The sequence below is a fragment of the Coenobita brevimanus genome, chromosome 61, assembly GCF_032717465.1.
Source record: "Coenobita brevimanus isolate Jiangsu-jjx chromosome 61, ASM3271746v2, whole genome shotgun sequence".
Lineage (NCBI taxonomy): Eukaryota > Metazoa > Arthropoda > Malacostraca > Decapoda > Coenobitidae > Coenobita > Coenobita brevimanus.
In genome coordinates, this window is record NC_137014.1 from 2,802,852 (window position 1) to 2,825,122 (window position 22,271).

A 22,271-nucleotide genomic window follows, 5' to 3' on the forward strand; every position below is an offset into this window, starting at 1 on the left:
TTATCACCTTAAAACTAATAATAATCTAAGCTGCTTTAACCAGGCAAATAAACATAAAATTCTGAGTGGGTTCTTAAACATTAATTAATAAATACATTGTATATAAGTTTTTTTCATAAATTAATAATTTTGTATTGTCAGAGACACATGAACCAAGTTGTTTTTAAAAGCTTATTATGTTTGTAAAAGAGCCATCGGCTCAACAAACCTGGCCAGTATACACTCTTCTATGTATGTACAATACAATTCTGTATGTTACTCTGGCTAATAAAAAACTGACTTTTGAAACTGATTTTGAAACTGACTACTACTAATACTGTTTCTTACAGACAACGGAAGGTCGCTCCTAAGCCGTACCAATTCGTCTCGGCGACCTGAATTAAAGACACTGTTTTTTAGACGACAATAAATCACTCCCGAGATGAGGAAAACCGTCTGAAGGTAACCTGAAGCATGACCAGAAAACACCTTTAAGAAGATCAAGTTGCGGTAGCCGAAATAAGTAGAACAAAAACTTACTGAAGTATTCTTAATCTGTGCAAGACCGAAAAAAAAATCTCTGAAGCTGAGGAAAAGAGTCTAGTAGTCCTGTATCAAGAAATTTGAGTGTTTGCGCCCGCTCAGAGGACTACTACCCCGTAAAAAGAAAAAAAAACGCCTTACTGAAGTATTTTTAACCGTGCAAGACCGAAAAGAAAACTCTTAAGCTGAGAAAAAGCATCCGGAAGTGGTGAGGTGAGTGAAGGAGCGTTCGCCATGACATACGAGTTCGACGAGGTGCTGAAGAGAGTGGGTGGATTCGGCTGGTACCAAAAACGGCACATCGCTGTTGTGTTTCTGCCCATCTCATTCTTCATCGGTATGATAGTAAGTATGGATGTATTTTATTTTACTTTATTAACTGAAGATAAAAACAATGGAATAAACCAGTATCATTTACCATTATTATAATAGTGGCAGGTGGTGGCAACCATCATCCACTCACTTGATGTAGTGCTGCCTATTTCTTCCTTAGCCTTTATCATTCTTTTTCTTTGCCTGCCCTCCTCTCTTCCATTTCTCCCGTCTTTCCTGTCACTTCTTATTGCTTTTTTCCTTTACAGGTGGCTTTACATTGAGTGACAAGCCAAATGGTTTCCTGTAAGCCAAGAAACCATTTACAACGCTGGGTGGTAACCATATAATCAAACTATACGTGCTACCTTCGTGTCAACAAGTGGGTTGGTGGAGGGTTAGTGCCCCTCCCCATAAAACAAATAACTCAGAGTCAAATGGCCACCCCTTACTGGATTATGGCGTCTGGCAATAGATAGATTATTATTATTATTATTATTATTTGTGATAGGTGGGGGCGCTCACCATCCACTCACTCGATGTAGTGGTGCTTTCGGGTGTCTGCCCTTTCCTCCATCCTTCTTTCCTTCCATCCTCTTTTCTCCTTCTTTCCTTCATTCTTTCCTCGTCCTTCTGCCTGCGATTCCCTCTTTCGTCTTTCTTTCCTTCATTCTTTCCTCTTCCTTCTGCCTGTGGGTGACTCTACACTGAGTGACAAGCCGAATGGTTTCCTGTACACCAAAAAACTATTTACTAAGCTGGGTGGTAACCATATGACCAAATTTTGGCGCCTGGTGGTTTAGTGGGTAATTACTGCACTCCAATCGGATTGAGCCGGTGAAGGTTTATATCCAAGGGGTGGTTGGGGTTGATTGCTCACGTAATGCCACTCAGGGATGAGTGAGGCTGGTCACTCTCATCTTAAATGTCAGGACCAACTGCCTAGCCCCGGGCTCCTACGCTCCTCGTGGGGCAATGTAGGATTGGATAATGGATGGATGGATGGATTATTATTATTATTATTATTATTATTATTATTATTATCACTGGCGTAGGTGTGTTCTGACTGCGGGTTGATAATTTCTGATATTAAAGAACACTTAGATATACAGACCACTTGAATTATTTGCACACACACACACACACACACACACACACACACACACACACACACACATCGCTCAACACATAACACCTGCCATCGCTTTGCTAGTCGCGGATGTAAAAAAAAAAAAAAATACAAGTGGTCACCATAATACATATATTGTTTGTGTATTTTCAGTCCAGTACAACCATCTTCCAATTTATGGTGCCTGATCACTGGTGTTATACCCCTGGACACCATAACACCGGACTAACACCGCAGCAGTGGAGGAATATCACCATACCCAGGTTAGTTAGGTATACCAGGCAAATACCACACCACCTATACCACGCCAGTGCCAACCCAACTACACCATATCAATACCACCTCACCTGCACCACACCCATACCACTCCACCTACACCACACCCATACCACTCCACCTACACCACACCCATGCCACCCCACCTACACCACACCCATACCCCTCCACCACCACACCCATACAATCCCACCTACACCACACCCATACAATCCCACCTACACCACACCCATACCACGCCACCTACACCACACCCATACCATCCCACCTACACCATATCAATTTCACCCCACCTACACCACACCCATACCATTCCACCTACACCATACATATGCCACCCCACCTACACCACACCCATACCACCCCATCTACACCACACCCATACCACCCCATCTACACCACACCCATACCACTCCACCTACACCACACCCATGCCACCCCACCTACACCACACCCATACCCCTCCACCACCACACCCATACAATCCCACCTACACCACACCCATACCACTCCACCTACACCACGCCCATACCATCCCACCTACACCATATCAATTTCACCCCACCTACACCACACCCATACCATTCCACCTACACCATACATATCACCCCACCTACACCACACCCATACCACCCCATCTACACCACACCCATACCACCCCATCTACACCATACCAATACCACCCCACCTACATCACACCCATACCACTCCACCTACACCACATCAATACCACCCCACCTACACCACACCAATACCAGCTCAGTGGTAATGCTCTCGCCTTGCATCTGCTAAGACGGGGGTTCGCGCCTTGCTCGGGATGCAAAAAGTTTCATTGACGAAGCGGGTGGGTACTGCCCCTTGAGCAAGGGAATAGGCGTGTGTAAAGGTCAAGACTTTGCCCTTAGATAGGACTATATGAAGGCTCAGCTCTCTTCCGGGAGGGTAAAATGCTGATAATAACGTGACCCTTACCCAACCGGTGAATTACACAAGACAAATAGGGGTGAATGAATTACCTCGAAGGAATTTATGTCCTCACAGGTCGGCCGAGACAGGACAGTACGCCAGGTGTGAGATGTACGAATATCACCTGATCGGAAATGACAGTGTGCAGAGTTACGTGATCACCAATGCCACGAAAGGTGAGTCTCTCTCTCTCTCTCTCTCTCTCTCTCTCCCTGAATCCTATGCTTTTTTCCCTCTTTCTTTCTCTTAACCCTCTGAATCCTATGCCTTTTTTTCCTCTCCCTCCCTCCCTCCCTCCCTCCCTCTCTCTCTCTCTCTCTCTCTCTCTCTCTCTGAACCCTGTTTTTTTTTCTTCACAGTCTCTTGCTACCACCACACTATCTATCTATCTATTCATCTATCTACTGGCTGATGCTTTATTTCCTTATGGGGTGACCACAAACAAATCGCCTCCACCGTGCCCTGTCCTCTGCCATTTAGCTGTCCTCCCTCCGACTCACACCCTCCTCTCTCATACATCTCTCCGCTTCATTCCTCCATCTCACCCTTGATCTTCACCCCCCCCACCTCCATCACATATGCTCATCTAGTCAGTCTCTCGCTACCCATCCTCCCCACATGGCATCTCAAAGTATTTCTCGTAACACACACACACACACACACACACACACACACACACACACACACACAGGGTACCCACAAATTCTACCCTCCTACAATGAATAGCGTTTTGGTGATAGCAAGAATAAAATACAATAAAACACAATAGTCATAGTACTAAGGGTCTTAATGCTGGAGAAAATCGTCTGGTGGAGGCAAGAGACAATAATTCTTTTTTAAAATCTCTTCATATAACTTTTCTAACACAGGTAATATATTTTCTTTCTTTTTTTCAGGGTATTTTTGGAAACGTAATAGGAAGCGGTGAAATTTATTGTTCTACTCTCTTTCTCTCTCTCTCTCTCATCAGACGGAATACACACCAAAAATTTATGCATGGTAAGACGAACATTCCAGCCCTTTCGTTTTTTATCCCAGCTTGTCCTAAAATATTGCCGTCTCTCCATTTTCGATCCCAGGATGGTATACTCTGATATAATTACGATCAAGTAGGTTTTTATTGGAAGAACTAGACAGGGAAAGATTTTGTACCCCCTTCCTTGATCGTCCTGTTATTGTTAATATTACGGTATTATTATCATTATTATTATTATTTATTTTATCATTATTATTTATTATTATTATTGTTGTTGTTGTTGTTATTACCATTATTATTAGTCATTATTATTATTATTTTATTATTATTAATATTATTATTATTATTATTATTATTTCGTGTCGTAACTTCAGATTTATCGAAGTTAGAACAGGACAAAGGGGAATATTCTACAGCCTCTTCGTCCCTCCTGCATTTCAAAACCCGAGTTATGACAGGGAATTGATCATAAGTGCTTTTGTATCCCGTTCCTGAAGTTTAACAGGAGATGAATACTATAATGCGATGCTAGTCACGATGAAGTGCCATGGAGAGGATGCATGTACTATTGTCTTAAATCCGCCACTGAGTTACATGATATAAACAGCAATTAACTACTTCCAATATTCCCAAGAGTACGTAGGACGGTCTCCGGTAATAAATAAACAGAAAGATAATCAAATAAAGACATAAATAAATAAATAAACAAGATAAAATTAAAACACCTCAGGCAATCGGATAGCCTCTCAGAATTTAAAAAAAAAAAAAAAAAAAAAAAATCTACGGTGTCGTGTTGCCAAATTTCACGTACACATATGGCTTCATCTATATCCCCAGAGAGAGAGAGAGAGAGAGAGAGAGAGACCTGCTAAATACAATATGGTCTCCACTATATTATGAGAGAGAGAGAGAGAGAGAGTAAATACAATATGGTCTCCACAATAGTATGAACACCGCGAAAAGCATGAAGATAAGCTGAAGGCATTTTACAAGCGGGTTTTCGTGTTATAAGTAAAATCGCCTTAGGCAGGAGGGTGAGGCTACTTTGCTGTATTTATTTATTTATTTATTTTTACTCGTTTGGCGATAAAGAATAAAATATAAAAGAATCAGGGTGTTGATGCTATAGTCTTTTCCCCTTAACTTGGCCCGGATTTTCGTCCTTTGGCTGCTTCATTTCACACACCTTGATGAAAAAAAGAAAAAGACAATGCTACGGCTCTCCACTCTCTCCACAGCACTTCTTCGTGACTAGCATCATAATCTAGTTCTAATCAATTGTTACAGCCCAGCATTCAAGATGGAGAGATGGCAATTTTGGGCCAAGTTAGAGTAAAAAGAGTATGTATTCTAGTATTAATCTCTTGTTACAACCCAGCATTCCAGATGGAGAGAAGGCAATTTTAGGCCAAGTTACCAAGTTAGAGCAAAAGGAGTATAGTTTATTATTATTATTATTATTATTATTATTATTATTACGAGAGCTTCTTCCCCGTGATAAGGAAGAGCATCTGGGGGTAGCAAGAATGGTGAAGGCGTCAGAGGGAGGTATTTTGGTGCGGTTAGGAAGCTTACTTAACACCTTTTCCTTACCGATTTATTTCTGATTCACCTCCGCTACTATATTCTTGTGCGTTTATTCATGAAATCTATGTCATTAAAAGAAAATGTAAGAAGGGAAAATGTGAATATTAAAAGGTAGTTTAGAAAATAAATCGTTACGGAAGAGGTGTTCAGGGCCTCCTTACCTGACGAGAATACGGCCCAAGGTGCTGAAGGGGTTGAGGGGGGGGTTTCTGTCTAAGGGGGAGTTCTGTCTAAGGGGGGGGTCTGTCTAACCTCTTCATTACTGTAATCTGCTTTCATCTAAGGGAACTGGTCCAATCGTACGACTTGAATACTTAGTTGAGGTTGCTTGAAATTCGATGCATCTCGGTTATAAGGTAGGAATGAGTCTCCTTGGTTACTAGTCAAATCAACCCTTCTTTCTGATTACACCTGGCCATCAGCTGAGCTGAAAGGTGTCAGAGATTTTTATAAAGCAGAAATGAGTCTCCTTGGTTACTAGTCAAATGAACCCTCCAGTCTGACTACACCTGGCCATCAACTGAGCTAGAAGGTGTTAGGGAACTTTATGAGGTAGGAATGAGTCTCCTTGGTTACTAGTCAAATCAACCCTTCTTTCTGACTACACCTGGCCATCAACTGAGCTGGAAGGAGTTAGGGATCTTTGTTAGGATGTAGGAATAAGTCTCCTTGGTTACTAGGCAAATCAACCCTCCGTTCTGACTACACCAGGCCATCAACTGAGCTGAAAATAGTTAGGGATCTATGAGGCAGGAATGCATCTCCTTGGTTACTAGTCAAATTAACCCACCATTTTGACTACACCTGGCCATCAACCGAGCAGAAAGGGTTAGGGATCTTTGTTATGAGGTAGGAATGCATCTCCTTGGTTACTATTCAGATCAACCCGCCATTCTGTGAGGAGTAGACTGTAGCACCAGTCGAGCAGGGCAGTACTCCCGAGGTGGATGGAAAGCTGATGACAGGGAGTGCTGGAGCTCCCGTTTCATCAGCCCTCAGGACTAGTTCCTGACCATCCCCCTTTGCTGAACTTTTTCAGTGTCTCAGTTACACAGAGAGTAGGCCAGCATGCTCTCCAGTACAAATTTCTCTAACTATCTTCACCAAACTACATGCACAGTACACACTACACTTCCTATTCAAAAATCAACAAAAATGGCGTCTACTAATCAAGCCTCGGAGTCCCCAGGGGGGGGGACCATAAATGCCCCCGCCATCTGCCCCTCTCCCGGTGACGACTCGAGGTGCCTGGAACCACTGTCTGACTCTCTTTTTCATTTCTGCAAGATTCGCGGCCTTTCATCTAACTTTCGCTCTGTTGAGCACCACCTCTGCTCCTCTAAACCTCACCTTCTTTTTGTGACGGAGACTCAGCTGTCTGAGGCAACCGACAGCAAACCCTTTTCTGTATCCTCCTACTTTCTCTATACTCATTTCAAAGCCAAAGGTGGCTGTTGTGTATACATACGCAACGACTTATCTTGCTCTCGTGTTCCTGAACTTGATTCTTCTGAATTCTCCACACTCTGGCTTCGGCTTTCCTGTCATTCTCTGACTAAATATATCTGTGCTGTTTACTTATCCCCTAATTCTACTGACTATCAAAAATTCTTTGACTATCTTACTTCTACGATGGAACACATTCTGTCCATTTCTCCTTTCTCTGAAATCTCCATTCTTGGAGATTTCAATGTTCACCACCACCTTTGGCTCTCCTCTCCTTTCACGGATCCACCTGGTGAACAAGCCTACATCTTTTCTATCCTTAATGACCTAGAGCAGCTTGTACAGCACCCTACCCGTATCCCTGACCGCCTTGGAGAGAGCTCCAACATACTTGACCTCTTCCTCACAACTAATCCTTCTGCTTACTCTGTTAATCTTTTCTCTCCGTTGGGCTCCTCCGATCACAACCTTATTACCTTAACCTGTCCTATCACTCCGGTACGGCCTGTGGACCCTCCAGGGAAACGTCGTCTGTGGCATTTTGGAGCCGCGAACTGGGAGGCCCTCAGGCAGTACTTCTTTGATTTTCCCTGGAATGATTATTGCTTCCATGGCCGTGAGCCATCTGAGTGTGCCTTGCGCATTACGGAGGTTATTCTCTCGAGCAAGGAAGCATACATTCCTTTCTCATATCCTTTGACTAACTCAAGAAAGCCTTGGTTTAATCACGCTTGTTCTAATGCTGTCCACAACAAGGAGAAGGCCTACAAAAGGTACCGGAGCCAACCCACCCCTGAATCACATCATCTTTACGTTTCTGCCCGGAATCATGCTAAGTCTGCTCTTCGCTCTACTAAAAACAATTTCATCCATACTAAATGCTCTCAACTCTCCAACTCGAATTCTTCCCGCTCCTTCTGGCACCTTGCCAAAAATCTTTCTAACAACTTTACCTCATCATCCTTCCCTCCTCTTTTCTACTCTGATGGTTCTGTAGCTATTTCTTCTACTGATAAAGCAGATCTCTTCACACAGACTTTCTCCTCCAATTCCACCTTAGACGATTCCGGTGCTGTTCCTCCATCACTTCTCCCCTCTGACTTCCTCATGGCTGACATTAAAATTTCTTCAGTTGATGTATTTTCTGCCATCACTGGCCTCAATACTAACAAGGCATATGGGCCTGATGGGGTCCCTCCTGTTGTTCTCAAGAACTGTGCTTCTGTGCTTACACCCTGCCTAGGCAAACTCTTTCGCCTTTGTCTGTCAACTTGTACCTTTCCTTCTTGCTGGAAGTTTGCTCTCATTCAGCCAGTCCCAAAGAAGGGTGACCACTCCCAACCCTCCAACTATCGTCCAATTGCTTTAACGTCCTGTATTTCAAAAGTTTTCGAGTCAATTCTTAATAGAAAAATTTTAAGGCATCTTTCCTATCACAACCTTCTTTCCGATCGTCAGTATGGGTTCCGTCAGGGACGCTCCACTGGCGATCTTCTCACCTACCTTTCAGACTCCTGGTCATCCTCCTTTCGGGACTTTGGCGAAAGCTTTGCCATTGCACTTGACATCTCAAAGGCTTTCGATCGAGTCTGGCATAAATCTTTAATTTCCAAACTGCCCTCTTACGGTTTCTATCCTTCTATCTGTGCCTTCATCGCTAGCTTCCTTTCTGGTCGTTCTATAGCCGCTGTTGTAGACGGCCATCGTTCTTCTCCTAGATCTATCAACAGTGGTGTTCCTCAGGGCTCTGTCCTATCACCAACTCTCTTCCTTTTATTCATCAATGATCTTCTAAGCTGTACATCTAACCCTATCCACTCATACGCTGATGACTCCACCCTTCACCTTTCCATTCGGTTCCCGCAACGCCCATCTCAACAGTTACTTCAAGAAACAAGGAATGAGGCTATGGCACACCTAATGTCTGACTTGGCTCGTATCGCTGACTGGGGTAAAAATAATATGGTTGTCTTTAATGCATCTAAGACTCAGTTCTTACACCTATCAACCCGACAAAATCTTCCACAGGTATACCCATTAATGTTTAATAATATTCAGCTTAATCCTGCATCATCCTTGAACATGCTTGGGGTTTCATTTACTCGGGACTTATCTTGGAAAGACCATATTACATCTCTTGTAAAATCTGCTTCCAAGAGATTGGGTGTGCTAAGCCGACTCCGCTCTTTCTTTACCCCTGCACAATTGTTGACTCTATACAGAGGTTTTATCCGCCCCTGTGTGGAGTACAACTCTCATGTGTGGGGAGGCTCCCCACATGCAGCTCTTCTCAATAGGGTGGAGTCAAAGGCTTTTCGTCTCATTAACTCTCCTCCTCTTACTGACTCCCTTCAACCTCTGTCTCTTTGCCGCACTGTTGCATCTTTATCTCTTTTCTATCGCTACTTTAATGGTCACTGCTCCTCTGAACTGTCTGCTTGCATTCCTCCACCTCTACGACGGGCGCGTAGCACCCGTCTGGCAGCAAACTCTCATCCCTTTTCTGTCCAACTCTCTAATGCAAGAGTTAACCGTTACTCCCAGTCTTTCATTTATGCAACAGGTCAGCTCTGGAACTGTCTCCCTCTATCTGTATTTCCTGCTGCCTATGATCTCCAGTCCTTCAAACGCAGTGTGTCCAGGCATCTCAAAATGATCGGATCTTGAATTTGGCTCTCTATTGTATTTTGTTTTTCTCTTGGAGGGAACTGTTACTGCGGGCCATGGCCTTTGGTTCCTTCTTCCTCGCATAAAAAAAAAAAAAAAAAACACCTGGCCATCAACTCAGCAGAAGGGGGTTAGGGATCTTCGTCAGGGTGGTGGGGTTAAAGCCTTCATCAATACACAGCCGGGATCCTGTGCTGAATAAAATCGTCTGGTAGCACGCAAAGTAGAAAAAAAAATGATGTTTTCGGGCTGAATGGGTTAAAATATCAGCTAAAGTGTTTCCCTGGGCAATAAATAAAATAAATAAAAAAATAAATAAATAACGCTGCCTGAAATAAAATGAAAAATGACTAAAAGGAGGAGGTGAAGGAAGAAATATTGGGACTGAAAATAGTGGCATAATTTTTGTATATTTAATTGTTGATGTTTCTAAGGGATTGTATTGTTATCAGGAGAGAGACTTTGGATTCGATAAGGCAGAGACAGCCTTCATTAGCCCCTTCAGTACGAGGGGCCTTCACTGGTTGAATGAAGTGGTGGGGAGGTAGCAGTGATGATGATGATGATGAGGTTGAATAATACTACTACTAATAAAACTGAATGATGTTAAAAATAAAAGAAATAATAATCTATCTATCTATCTATTGCCAGACGCCTCAATCCCGTTTGGGGTGGCCACAAACAAATCGCCTCCAAGTCGCCCTGTCCCCCGCCATTTCACTGCCCTGCTCCCAACTCACACCCCCCTCTCTCATATGCCTCTCCACCCCATCCCTCCATCTCATCCTCGGCCTCCCCCTCCCTCTTCCCCCCTCCACCTCACTCACATACACTCTCTTCGTCAGTCTTTCACCCTCCATCCTCTCCACATGGCCAAACTACCTCAGTGTGTTCCTCATAACGCTTCCTATCACATCCACATCCACACCACAACGCTCCTTTATATCCTCATTCGTCAGCCTGTCTCTCCACGTGACTCCACAGGCTCCTCTTAAATAACTCATTTCCACTGCTCTCACTCTTGACTTGTGTCCTTCCAACAATGTCCAAGCTTCACTTCCATACGTTAGAGTTGGTATCACAATACAGTCATGTAGTAACTTTTTCACTTCCATGCTTGCTTCCCTGTTTCTTATCACTGCTTTCAAAGAACCAGCAACCTTTCTTCCCTGCTGTACCCTTTCAAGCACTTCACCCTCCAAACCACCATCCTTACTCATCACACTACCCAAGTACTTAAACGTACTCACATTTTCCAATTCCTCACCATCCAACCTCGCTGTACATTCACTAACTTCACCTCTCTCAAAGACCATCACTTTACTCTTCCCTGCATTCACCTTTAGATTCCGTTTCTTACACACTCTCTCAAACTCATCCACCAAGCCTTGCAGCTCCCCTTCGTCTTCACTCAACAACACAGTATCATCTGCAAACAACAGTACAGGGAGTTTCCAAACACTATCCTCACTCACCAGGGCCACTCCAACATCCACTACCCTACCTTGTACCTCTTTTATTATATACCCCATCCATGTACAGATTGAACAACCATGGAGACATGACACATCCCTGTTTCAAACCAACTTTCAAAGAGAAAAATTCACTTAGTTCACCATCCACACGCACTGCAGCCTTCGCACCATCGTACATACTCTTCACAGCATTCAACAACTTCCCATCTACTCCATATATTCTTAACACTTTCCACAATCCTTGTCTATCCACCCTGTCATATGCTTTCTCCAAATCCATGAAAGCCGCATACAACTTCTTTCCCTTCTCTAGAAACTTTTCCACTAAAGATCTAAGAATGAACATCTGATCTACACAACCTCTTCCCTTCCTAAAGCCTCCCTGTTCTTCTCCAACTAATTTCTCTGTTCTTTCTCTAACTTTGTCAATAAGTATCCTACCATACACTTTTCCTATTATACTAAGAAGACAAATGCCCCTATGATTACCACACACTTCTTTTTCCCCTTTTCCTTTGTACAAGGGAATAATTATACGAGTACCTGACTTCCAATCCTCCGGGACTCTACCTTCCTCCCAGGCCAATCTGCACATCTTCCACATCCATTCTACTACTTTCTCTCCCCCATGCTTCAGCATTTCACCACACACACCATCAATTCCTGGGGCTTTCCCCGATTTAACTTTCTTCATTGCTTCCACAACTTCTATCCTACTGATTTCTTCCTGTCTTCTCACCTCCCTCCTTCTCCCAGCCATTCCCCAGCCACTTATACTCGCATTACTTCCATCCTCTACGTTCAACAATTCCTTAAAGTGTTCTCTCCATCTGTTCACTTTTTCTCCCTTCTCCACTAGTAATCTACCATTTTTATCTTTCACTCCCCTGCTAACTTCACTTCCACCCTGTCTTACTCTTTTCACTTCTCTCCAGAACATTTTCTTACAGTCCCTCCCCTTTACACTCAAATTCCTTCCAAATTCCTCATCCACTCTCTTCTTACTCTCTCTTACTAATCTTTTCACCTCTCTTTCTTTCCACATATAACTCTCTCTTCCGCCTCTCAACTTCTTCCACGCCCCTATTTCTCATCCATTCATTGTATGCTTTCTTCTTTTGTGCCACAGCCTGTTTCACCTCTTCAGTCCACCACGCTGTTCCTTGCACCCCCCTCCGTCTTCTCTTCCTTCCACACACCACATCACATGCTGCACATATTTCTTCTGTAAATATCTTACACACACCTTCCACGTCTCCCATCTGCTCCAATTCATATTTGCCCAATCGTTCCTCCACTTCTCTCTTATACTCTGCCTTTTTCACATCCTCTTGTAACCTTTCCACTCTCCTTGCAACTACTCCTTCCTCTCGTCTTTCCCTTCTTCTATTCCTCCATCTTACTCGCATTCTAATTCTGGCCACCACCAAGTAGTGGTCAGAAAGTCCACTCCCCCAACCTCTATACACTCTTGCATCCTTTATACATCTTCGCATCCTTTCATCCACACACACATAATCAATCATTGCCTTCCTTTCATTCAGTTCACCACCCACCCTTCTCATCACTCGCCATGTATACCTGTGGATCATTTTATGCCTGAAGAGGGTATTGGCTATCACCAACCCCCTCCCAGCACAAATGTCCACTAACGCACTCCCATTCTCATCTATCTCAGCAGGCACACCCCACTCACCAACTATTCCATCCACCTTCACATTCCCAACTTTACCATTCATATCACCGATCAAAAACACTCTCTCATTCCTTCCAAACTTTTCCATGCACAATAACAGAAGTCATGATACTGAGGGAGTTTAACAGCTGGTGCTGGATTTCTAGATGACGGAGAAGAAGACGAGAAGGAGGAGGAGGAGGAGGAGGAAGAATGATGGAGGGGAGAAGGAGGAGGGGAAGAAAGTGAGGGAGAAAGACGGAGGGAAGAAGGAGCTGGGGAAGGGGAGGGGGAGAAGAGGAAGAGAGAAAGAAAGAAAGAAAATGAGAGAGAGAGAGAGAGAGAGAGAGAGGGGAGGGGGAGAAGAGGAAGAGAGAAAGAAAGAAAGAAAATGAGAGAGAGAGAGAGAGAGAGAGAGAGAGAGAGGAAGGAGGAGGAGGAGGGGGAGACGAGATAGGGGGGAGGAAAAATGAATATGTGATATTAATACAACCCAAAATAAAGGCGTTTTGTGCCGCATTGAGTTACAGTATGACAGGACTAGCATATCATCAAGGCTTATCAGTAAAGCATTTATTATCTGTGCTCATGTCAGAGTGTGGGAGAGATAAGGGTTTGGATAATACTGTGATGGTACGGATGCTCTCTCTCTCTCTCTCTCTCTCTCTCTCTCTCTCTCTCTCTAAGGAAGCTATTTTTCTTTTTTTTTCTATTCCAATTTCTTAAGTCCTTGAGGGAAACAGAACAAGCTTGATTTTTCCACAGGGCATCTGCTATCATACCCCCTCTTCCCTCCCTTCCCCTCGCTCTCCCCCTTCCCCCTCTCCCTCCCCCCTCCCCCTCTCCCTCCCCCCTCCCCACCTCTCCCCTCCCCCTCTCTCCCCCTTCCCCCGTCTCCTCCTACTGAAAGGGCGAACAAGGTCAAATATCTCCGCCTAGCTTCGTACTCACGCGCGTGTAACATTTACGTCATTCCACCTACGTCACTTCCAACTTCATTTCCTACGTCATTCCACCCACGTCATTTCCTACGTCACTCCACCCACGTCATTCCCTACGTCACTCCACCCACGTCATTCCCTACGTCACTCCACCCACGTCATTTACTACGTCATTCCACCCACGTCATTTCCTACGTCACTCCACCCACGTCATTCCCTACGTCACTCCACCCACGTCATTTACTACGTCATTCCACCCACGTCATTTCCTACGTCACTCCACCCACGTCATTCCCTACGTCAGTTCCTACGTCACTCCACCCGTCATTTACTACGTCACTCCACTCACGTCATTCCACCCACGTCATTTCCTACGTCATTCCACCCACGTCATTTCCTACGTCACTCCACCCAAGTCATTTCCTACGTCACTCCACCCAAGTCATTTCCTACGTCATTCCACCCACGTCATTCCCTACGTCATTCCACCCACGTCATTCCCTACGTCACTCCACCCACGTCATTCCCTACGTCATTCCACCCACGTCATTCCCTACGTCATTCCACCCACGTCATTCCCTACGTCACTCCACCCACGTCATTTACTACGTCATTCCACCCACGTCACTTCCTACGTCATTTCCTACGTCACTCCACTCCACCAAACGTCTGTCCGTTGTGTTCATATCAGAAAAAACTGCACTGAATAGAGATTACATTTTTTTTTGTTCTTGCTTCTGTGCTTGTTATTATTCTTGTCCTTTGTGTTGCTATTGTTGTTGTTGTTAGTGTTCATCTTCTTCTTCCTCTTCTTCTTCATATCCTCCTTTTTTTCTCTCTTCTTCTTCCTATTTCTCCTCCTCTATCATCACAATCAACTTCATCAACCTCAAGCGACCTCCCCTCACCCCAGGACCTCAAACCCTCCTTCCCTCCACCACCAGACGATTTTATTCAGCTCCCAGGCACACCTTTGGCCTTGGGGGGGGGGTTGTGAAGCTCGCATCTAACCCCCAGTTCTTAAAAAAATCGTCCTGATGCTGAGTAAAATCGTCTGAAGAACAAATATGAAAATATACGTGGCTGAGCTGAAGGGGTTAAGGACGATTTATTCAGACTGATGATAGCTGGCCGTGTGTATTTATCTACTTATCTATCTAACTGCTTAGCTATCTATCTATCTACTTATCTATCTATCTATCTTTTAGGTTGCGTCAATGAGTGGGAGTATGACCACAGCCAGTACACATCAACAGTGGCCACGACCTATGACTGGGTGTATCTATCTATCTATCTATCTACTTACCTACCTACCTACCCCTCTATCTATCTATCTACCTACCAATCTATCTATCTTCCAGGGTGCGTCAACGGGTGGGAGTTCGACCACAGCCAGTATACATCAACGGTGGCCACCACCTATGACTGGGTGTGTGAGAGGCAGCACTTCTCCCACACGGCCATGTCTGTCAGCATGGCGGGGAATGCAGTGGGAACATTTTTTCTCCCCATCATAGCGGATAAGTAGTGAGTTCCCCCCCCCCCAGCGTCTCTCTTTGTCTCTGTCTCTGTCTGTCTGTCTGTCTGTCTGTCTCTCTCTCTCTCTCTCTCTCTCTCTCTCTCTCTCTCTCTCTCTCTCTCTATTATTCCTACAAATTCCTTTCACTTTGTTAATACCATCTCTGACTAGCCATATTCTTCTCTGTCTGTCTGTCTCTCCTAAATTTGTCTTTTGAATATCGTAATAGTCTGAGAGAGAGAGAGAGAGAGAGAGAGAGAGAGAGAGAGAGAGAGAGAGAGAGAGAGAGAGAGAGAGACCACTATTTCACTACGCAAACAGGAACAACAAACAACACTAATTCTTCCAAACTATATCCTTTTTACTCTAACTTGGCCTAAAACTACCCCCTCCTTATCATGAATGCTGAGTCGTAACCATAAATTAACACTGGAATACGATGCTAGTCACGAAGCAGTGCTGTGGAACGAATTTAATGCTGCAGTACTTATTTTTCCATTGAGGCGCGAGTAATAGCCTCCAAAAAAACTAATATCTACCCCAAGTTAAGGTGAAAACATTATAATCCCTAAAATCAGAATGGCACATCGCTACCTCAACAGTCACTGCCCCTCTGAACTACCTGCCTGCGTCCCTCCACCCGCAGCACTCGTCTGACAACACTCTCATCCTTTTTCTCTCCAACTCTCTAATGCAAGAGTTAATCGTTACTCCAAGTCCTTCAGGTATGCGACAGGTCAACTCTGGAACTCTCCTCCTCTGTCTGTATTTCCTACTGCCTATGATCACCAGTCTTTAAATTAAACGCGGCTCAGAATGAACGGATCTAGAAAGTGGCTGTTATTTTTTTATTTTTTCTTGGCGGGAACAGTCTTGCGGGCTTCTGGCACTTGGTTACTTTTTGCAAGAAATAAATAAAAAATAAAATAAATACATCAAGTCCCTGCCTAATACCGTAATGTCATGCAATACAAAGTCCCCTATCGGATGCTAACCATACATATGCACTGTGTATACAATGTGGCTATGATGGCAATACGTATGTACAGCCATTCAGTGATCCCCCCACACAACACACAGAGCGGACACGAATGTAGGTATGCCTGTTAAGTATGGCAGCACCAGACCACGTTTGAGCCGCACGTGTGACCTTGACCTTGGGGGTAGATGGCTGGTTGTTGCGCGAGACACACCGTCATGGTATGGGGAGCAACTGTGTGAAGTTATATCAAAATCTGTCCATGCATGTCAAAGTTACGGGGCGGACACGTAACTGCGGACGGACTGATGGACGTAACCGCGCAAATCTACAATCCCCTAAACCCTACCTCGCCGTACTGAAGGGGTTAACACACCGGACGTACTGTATGTGCACAAACACTAATTAACGCACAGGTATTTTCGTCGGTTCTGGAAGCTCCCTAGCACCTCTTCCTTAGCGATTTATTTTTTGATACGGCTGGCAAACATCGATTTATGTGTACGCTGAAAATGGTGGTACTTGCATGACTTAAGTGGTACAGAAGAGGTCCGTACGGTCCAGTAAACTAAATCGCTTAGGAAGAGGTGTTACGAAGCTTCCTCTACGGCTCAAGGGCTCAGTCGGTAGGAAAACAGGACGCAAAGCACGCCTTTCAACAACGTACGTGTTTACCCAAAATATTACATGCATTTTCTTTGCTCATACACACGGATACGTTAACGCATGACTCGGTGTGTGTGTGTGTGTGTGTGTGTGTCTTAACCCCCTTCCTGCGTGTGGTTGCAGCACGGGCCGTCGACTCATGTTTTTCGTCAGCCTGGTCATGCACATCACCTTCACGCTGCCCCTCCTCCTCGCCTCCAACTTCTTCCTCCACGCCGTCCTTCGCTTCCTCCAGGGACTCTGCTTCGAGACAAACTACCTCATGCCATATGTTATCAGTACGTACATAATTACTGTATTACTGTACTCCTGTATTTTCCTTTTGTATCGTTTATTATCGTTTATCAGTACTTTCATAACTGCTGTATTTCTTGTATTTTGTATCGTTTATTTTTCATTCACCAGTGCGTTCATAACTACTGTATGTCCTGTATTTCTTTTGTGTCGTTTATTATCGTTCATCAGTACGTTCACAGTAACAATATTTTAGTCCTCTTTGTATGTATGTATTATTATTATTATTATTATTATTATTATTATTATTATCATTATTATTATTACAATTATTACGGTATTATTATTATTATTATTATTATTATTATTATTATTACGGTATTATTATTATTATTATTATTATTATTATTATTATTATTGCATAGGAGGCTTCCATATATCATCAGTAAGTTCCCTCTCTCTCTCTCTCTCTCTCTCTTTGGCTGTAGAAGAGCTCGTAAAACCTCTTCCTTAGTGATTTATTTTTACAGGACACATTGATATTCTCTTGTTTACTATTAATTCCTTAATCAACGTGAATATTCCTCAACACCTCTTCCTTGGCGATTTATTTTGCTTGTTATTTATATCAATCCAATATATACAGTTTCCATTATCGTTGGCACTGGAGGGTTCGCAACATCTTTCCCTGAGTGATTTAGTTTCACATTACTCCATAATAATACAGGGTAACCCGTATATAGCGCTCCACTAGGTGCTCGCGTGATGTGTTGCGGGGAGGACTCAGCCTGCTGATGTGGGCGTGGATGTGTCAGTGGGGGTAAGAAAAAGAATTGCAAAGGAAGGTGGTACACATAAATAACCGGGTTCGTATTTTCGCTGGTTATGGAAGCTCCGTAACACCTCTTCTTAAGCGATTTTATTTATTACACCTTACTGTCCCCTTGTGTGTTACGTAAATCCTTTCATTATCGCCATATTCTGCATAAATAACATGCAAAAGGATAGTAACCACCCATATCTAAAAATAAATCGCTATGGAAAAGATGTTAAGAAGCTTCTAAAAATTAATCTATACCCTTTTTACCTTAACCTAATCCAGATTTTCACCCTTTTCCAGCTTATCTCATACTGTTCAACGGCAGAAAAAGACGGTACTATGGCTTTATATTCTTTCCACAGCACTTCTTCGTGACTAGCACCTTATTCTAGTGTTAATCTATTGTTACAACTCAGCCCTCAGGATGAAGCGACAGCAATTTTAGGCCAAACTAGAATGAAAAGAGTAAATATTTCAGTATTAGTCAATTGCTACAATTCAGCCTTCAAGATGGAGAGATGGAAATTATAGACAAAGTTTGACAATTTTAGACCAAGTTAGAGTGAAAAGATTATACATTCTAGTGTTGATATATTGTTACAGCTCAGCTTTCAGGAGAGATGGCAAATTTACGCCAAGTTAAAAGGAAAAGAGTACAGTATAGCAATGATGGACTTTACAGTAGAAACTGGTTTTTACTGCAGATTCAGCCAAACAGAAAGACAGAGGAAAAATGCAACAATTCTCCTATTAGGACACATGAACCAATAAAACACACACACACACACACACACACACACACACACACACACACACACACACACACACACACACACACACACACAAAACACTGACAATCAATTCTCTGTCGCAACTCAGGTTTTGGAATGCAGGAAGGACACGGAGGCTTTACTTTCTCCCCTATTGTTCTCTTCTAACTTCCTAAATAAATCTTTGTTACGAGACGAAAATTAAAGCAGGTTATATATATTTTTTTTCTGCAGGAAGATGAAGGAAAAAGGGTGCAAAAATCTTCCCTTGTCTAGTTCTTCCTGTAAATGAAAATCACAGTTAGAATAGAAAATCGTGGCCTCCCCTACGTGGATTATGTTTTGTGGTGGCGTTGAAATTGCTGAGTTAATGACCACTGCTACTGAACTTTCCATCTGAGAGAGAGAGAGAGAGAATGTTAACTTTTTCATGGTATTATTTAATGCACAATATGTAAGAGGTAGCGAGACAGTGGAAAAAGACTTCAAAACAATGTGTGTGTGTGTGTGTGTGTGTGTGTGTGTGTGTGTGTGTGTGTGTGTGTGTGTGTGTGTGTGTGTGTGTGTGTGTGTGTGTGTGTGTGTGTCAGATGTTCAACAGGTTTACGACAAAAGGACAAAGTTACTGAATTATCCTTTGACATCTAACCATCAATGTTATCAATTATGATTTTATGGTCAAATTATTTATCTTGTCTTGATCATATCCATCTACCCATCAACCCATAAGATAGACAGATAAATAAACAGATACACAGACAGACAGACAGATACACAGATATAGATACAGATGATTACAGATAGAATATATCAACCCATAGAGATAAATAGAGAGATATACAGTATATTAAGATAGAAAGATATAGACAGACAGATAGATATAAATATACAGATGGACACACAGAGAATCACAGACAGAATATGTTACGTCGTCCTGCCTTCATTTTATGCTTGGAGGTAACCATCTTACACACCAGTCGTGATGCAAGTTCCGTATTTTCACAACAGCTTCATGTGTTTCTGTATTAATGTGATGTATACGTTTATTCACAGCCGCTGTTATGTCATACGAGAAGTTGAGCAACAGGTATGTAAGGAGGCTCCCTAATACCTCTTCCTAAGCGATTTATTCTGCTTATTAGACCGAGTTGTTGAGGAACGGATGTGTAAGGAAGCTCTCTAACACATCTTCCCAAGCGATTTATTTTGCTTATTAGACCGAGTTGTTGAGCAACGGATGTGTAAGCAAGGGAACTGTAGCCCGTATTCTCGTGGGTTAAGGAAGCTCCCTAACACCTCATCCTGAGCCATTTATTTTTAGACATGGCTGATAAATAGCCTTTTGTACGTCATTTAGGCAGAGTATGGCGATATTGGAAGGATTTAGATGGCACAGAAAAGGAAAATAAAGTGTTAAACAAAATAAATCGCTTAAAAAAAGATGTCAGGGAGCTTCAACCGACACGAAACAGGGATAGCACTCTAAGCTGAGGTCAAAACGTTCCTAATTAATACGACGTGTTAAGATTTGGATTCCTAGTTGTATTTCGCTACATTATTTATTTTTATGATATACTTTTTGCTGACATTAAAAACATTGGATTCCTTTTTGTATTCCACAACAACAGACTCACTCGTCTCCTTACATAAACAAGTGGTTCCAGGCACAGCAGTTATTTTATTGCTGTTAAATACTGACTCGTTTCTGCCATTCAGTGTCAGTGCACAATTAAAGTGTAGGTAATGGCGCAAATGTTTTCAAGGTACACCCTCTGAAAATCCTTGATCTTGTATTTGACCTTGAAAGGTCATTCAAGGTCAAAAGTCATGCTGCCAATTGAAAGCTCATATGATACTTCCTATAGATTGGTAATAATGATTATCTCTATCTTCAACGAGTTTTGAGTTATAGCCCCCTGAATATCCGTCACCTTGAGCTTGACCCTTCAAGGTCACTTACGGTCAAAGGTCAAGGTGCCAATTAAAAACCCGTATGGGATATCGTGTGTACTGGTAATAGTAAATATATCCATCTTCAACCACTTTCGAGTTATAGCCCCCTGAATATTCGTGACCCTGAGTTTGACCTTTCAAGGTCATTCAAGATCAAAGGTCTTGGTGCCAAATGAAGGCCCATATTACGAGTTCCTGTATGTTTATAATAGTAAATATCTCTACCTTCAACCGTTTTCAAGTTATAGCCCTCTGAAAATCCGTGACTTCAAGGTCACTCGATTACCTCCAAAATTTAATCACTTACTTATGGGACCAGTGCCCACACATCCTAAAAGCTTCATATAATTTCATTACGCCGTTTTGTCGTTATGTTGCTAACAAACAAACAAAACAAACACATTAACTCGACCAAAAAACAATACCTCGCCGGACTCCGTTCGGGCGAGGTAAAAAAGAAAAAAGTCTGGCACACCTGGGATACGATGGATGTGAAAATGAGCGAATTTTGTAGGACACACCTGAATCAAGCTACTGCCTTAACACACACACACACACACACACACACACACACACACACACACACACACACACACACGGCACCCAACATGTAAACTTGTGTGCTATTTCGAGTCTTAATAATCACCAAGGATAACATACGGGTATGCACGTATAATCACAAGCTTCTCCGTATACCACAATGCCCCGTCCGTGTTTCTGAATGATACGTGCGATAAGGAGAGCGATGCATTTTGGATTGACTACAGTTTAATACACAATCATCTTCCCAAAATATATCTATCTATCTATCTATTGCCAAACGCCTTAATCCCGTAAGGGGTGGCCACAAACAAATCGCCTCCATGTCGCCCTGTTCAACGCCATTTTACTGCTCTGCTCCAAGCACACACCCTCCTCTCTCATATACCTCTCCACTCCATCCCTCCATCTCATCCTTGGCCTCCCCCTCCCTCTCTTCCCCTCCACCTAACTGACATACATTCTCCTCGTCAGTCTCTCACTCTCCATCCTCTCCCAAAGTGTGACGAATATATAGCGGAAACATCGAACCATTTTGAAACACGCACTGGTAGAGAATTAGGATTTTCACTGTACTTCATCAGGTGTAGATTTTCTTTAGACGGAATTAGGAAGATAATTGTGTCTTTGTACATTCCCGTCATGCTAACTTCATTCCTTCAAAACCACGACCGTCTCACCACCACCATTACCCCTACTCTTCTACCGGAACCCCTCTGAAGGTATCCACGAAGGCGTGAATACTACTACATCACTACCTACATCTTTCCTACCTTCACCACCACCACCACCACTACAATATCTACATCTGTCCTACC

General features: G+C 43.1%; 1 protein-coding gene across 1 annotated transcript in view; it reads left to right on the plus strand.

Annotated features, from left to right (window-relative positions):
• Nucleotides 1–702: 702 nt before the first annotated feature.
• LOC145403800 (organic cation transporter 1-like) overlaps nucleotides 703–22,271 on the plus strand; it is a 39,288-nt gene continuing 17,719 nt past the window's right edge. Inside the window, exons 1-5 of the mRNA XM_080275480.1 lie at nucleotides 703–867; nucleotides 2,117–2,226; nucleotides 3,281–3,381; nucleotides 15,334–15,499; nucleotides 17,260–17,414. Of these exons, the coding sequence (XP_080131606.1) occupies nucleotides 757–867; nucleotides 2,117–2,226; nucleotides 3,281–3,381; nucleotides 15,334–15,499; nucleotides 17,260–17,414 (643 nt within the window). The 5' untranslated portion in view covers nucleotides 703–756. The remainder of the gene's footprint in view (nucleotides 868–2,116; nucleotides 2,227–3,280; nucleotides 3,382–15,333; nucleotides 15,500–17,259; nucleotides 17,415–22,271) is intronic.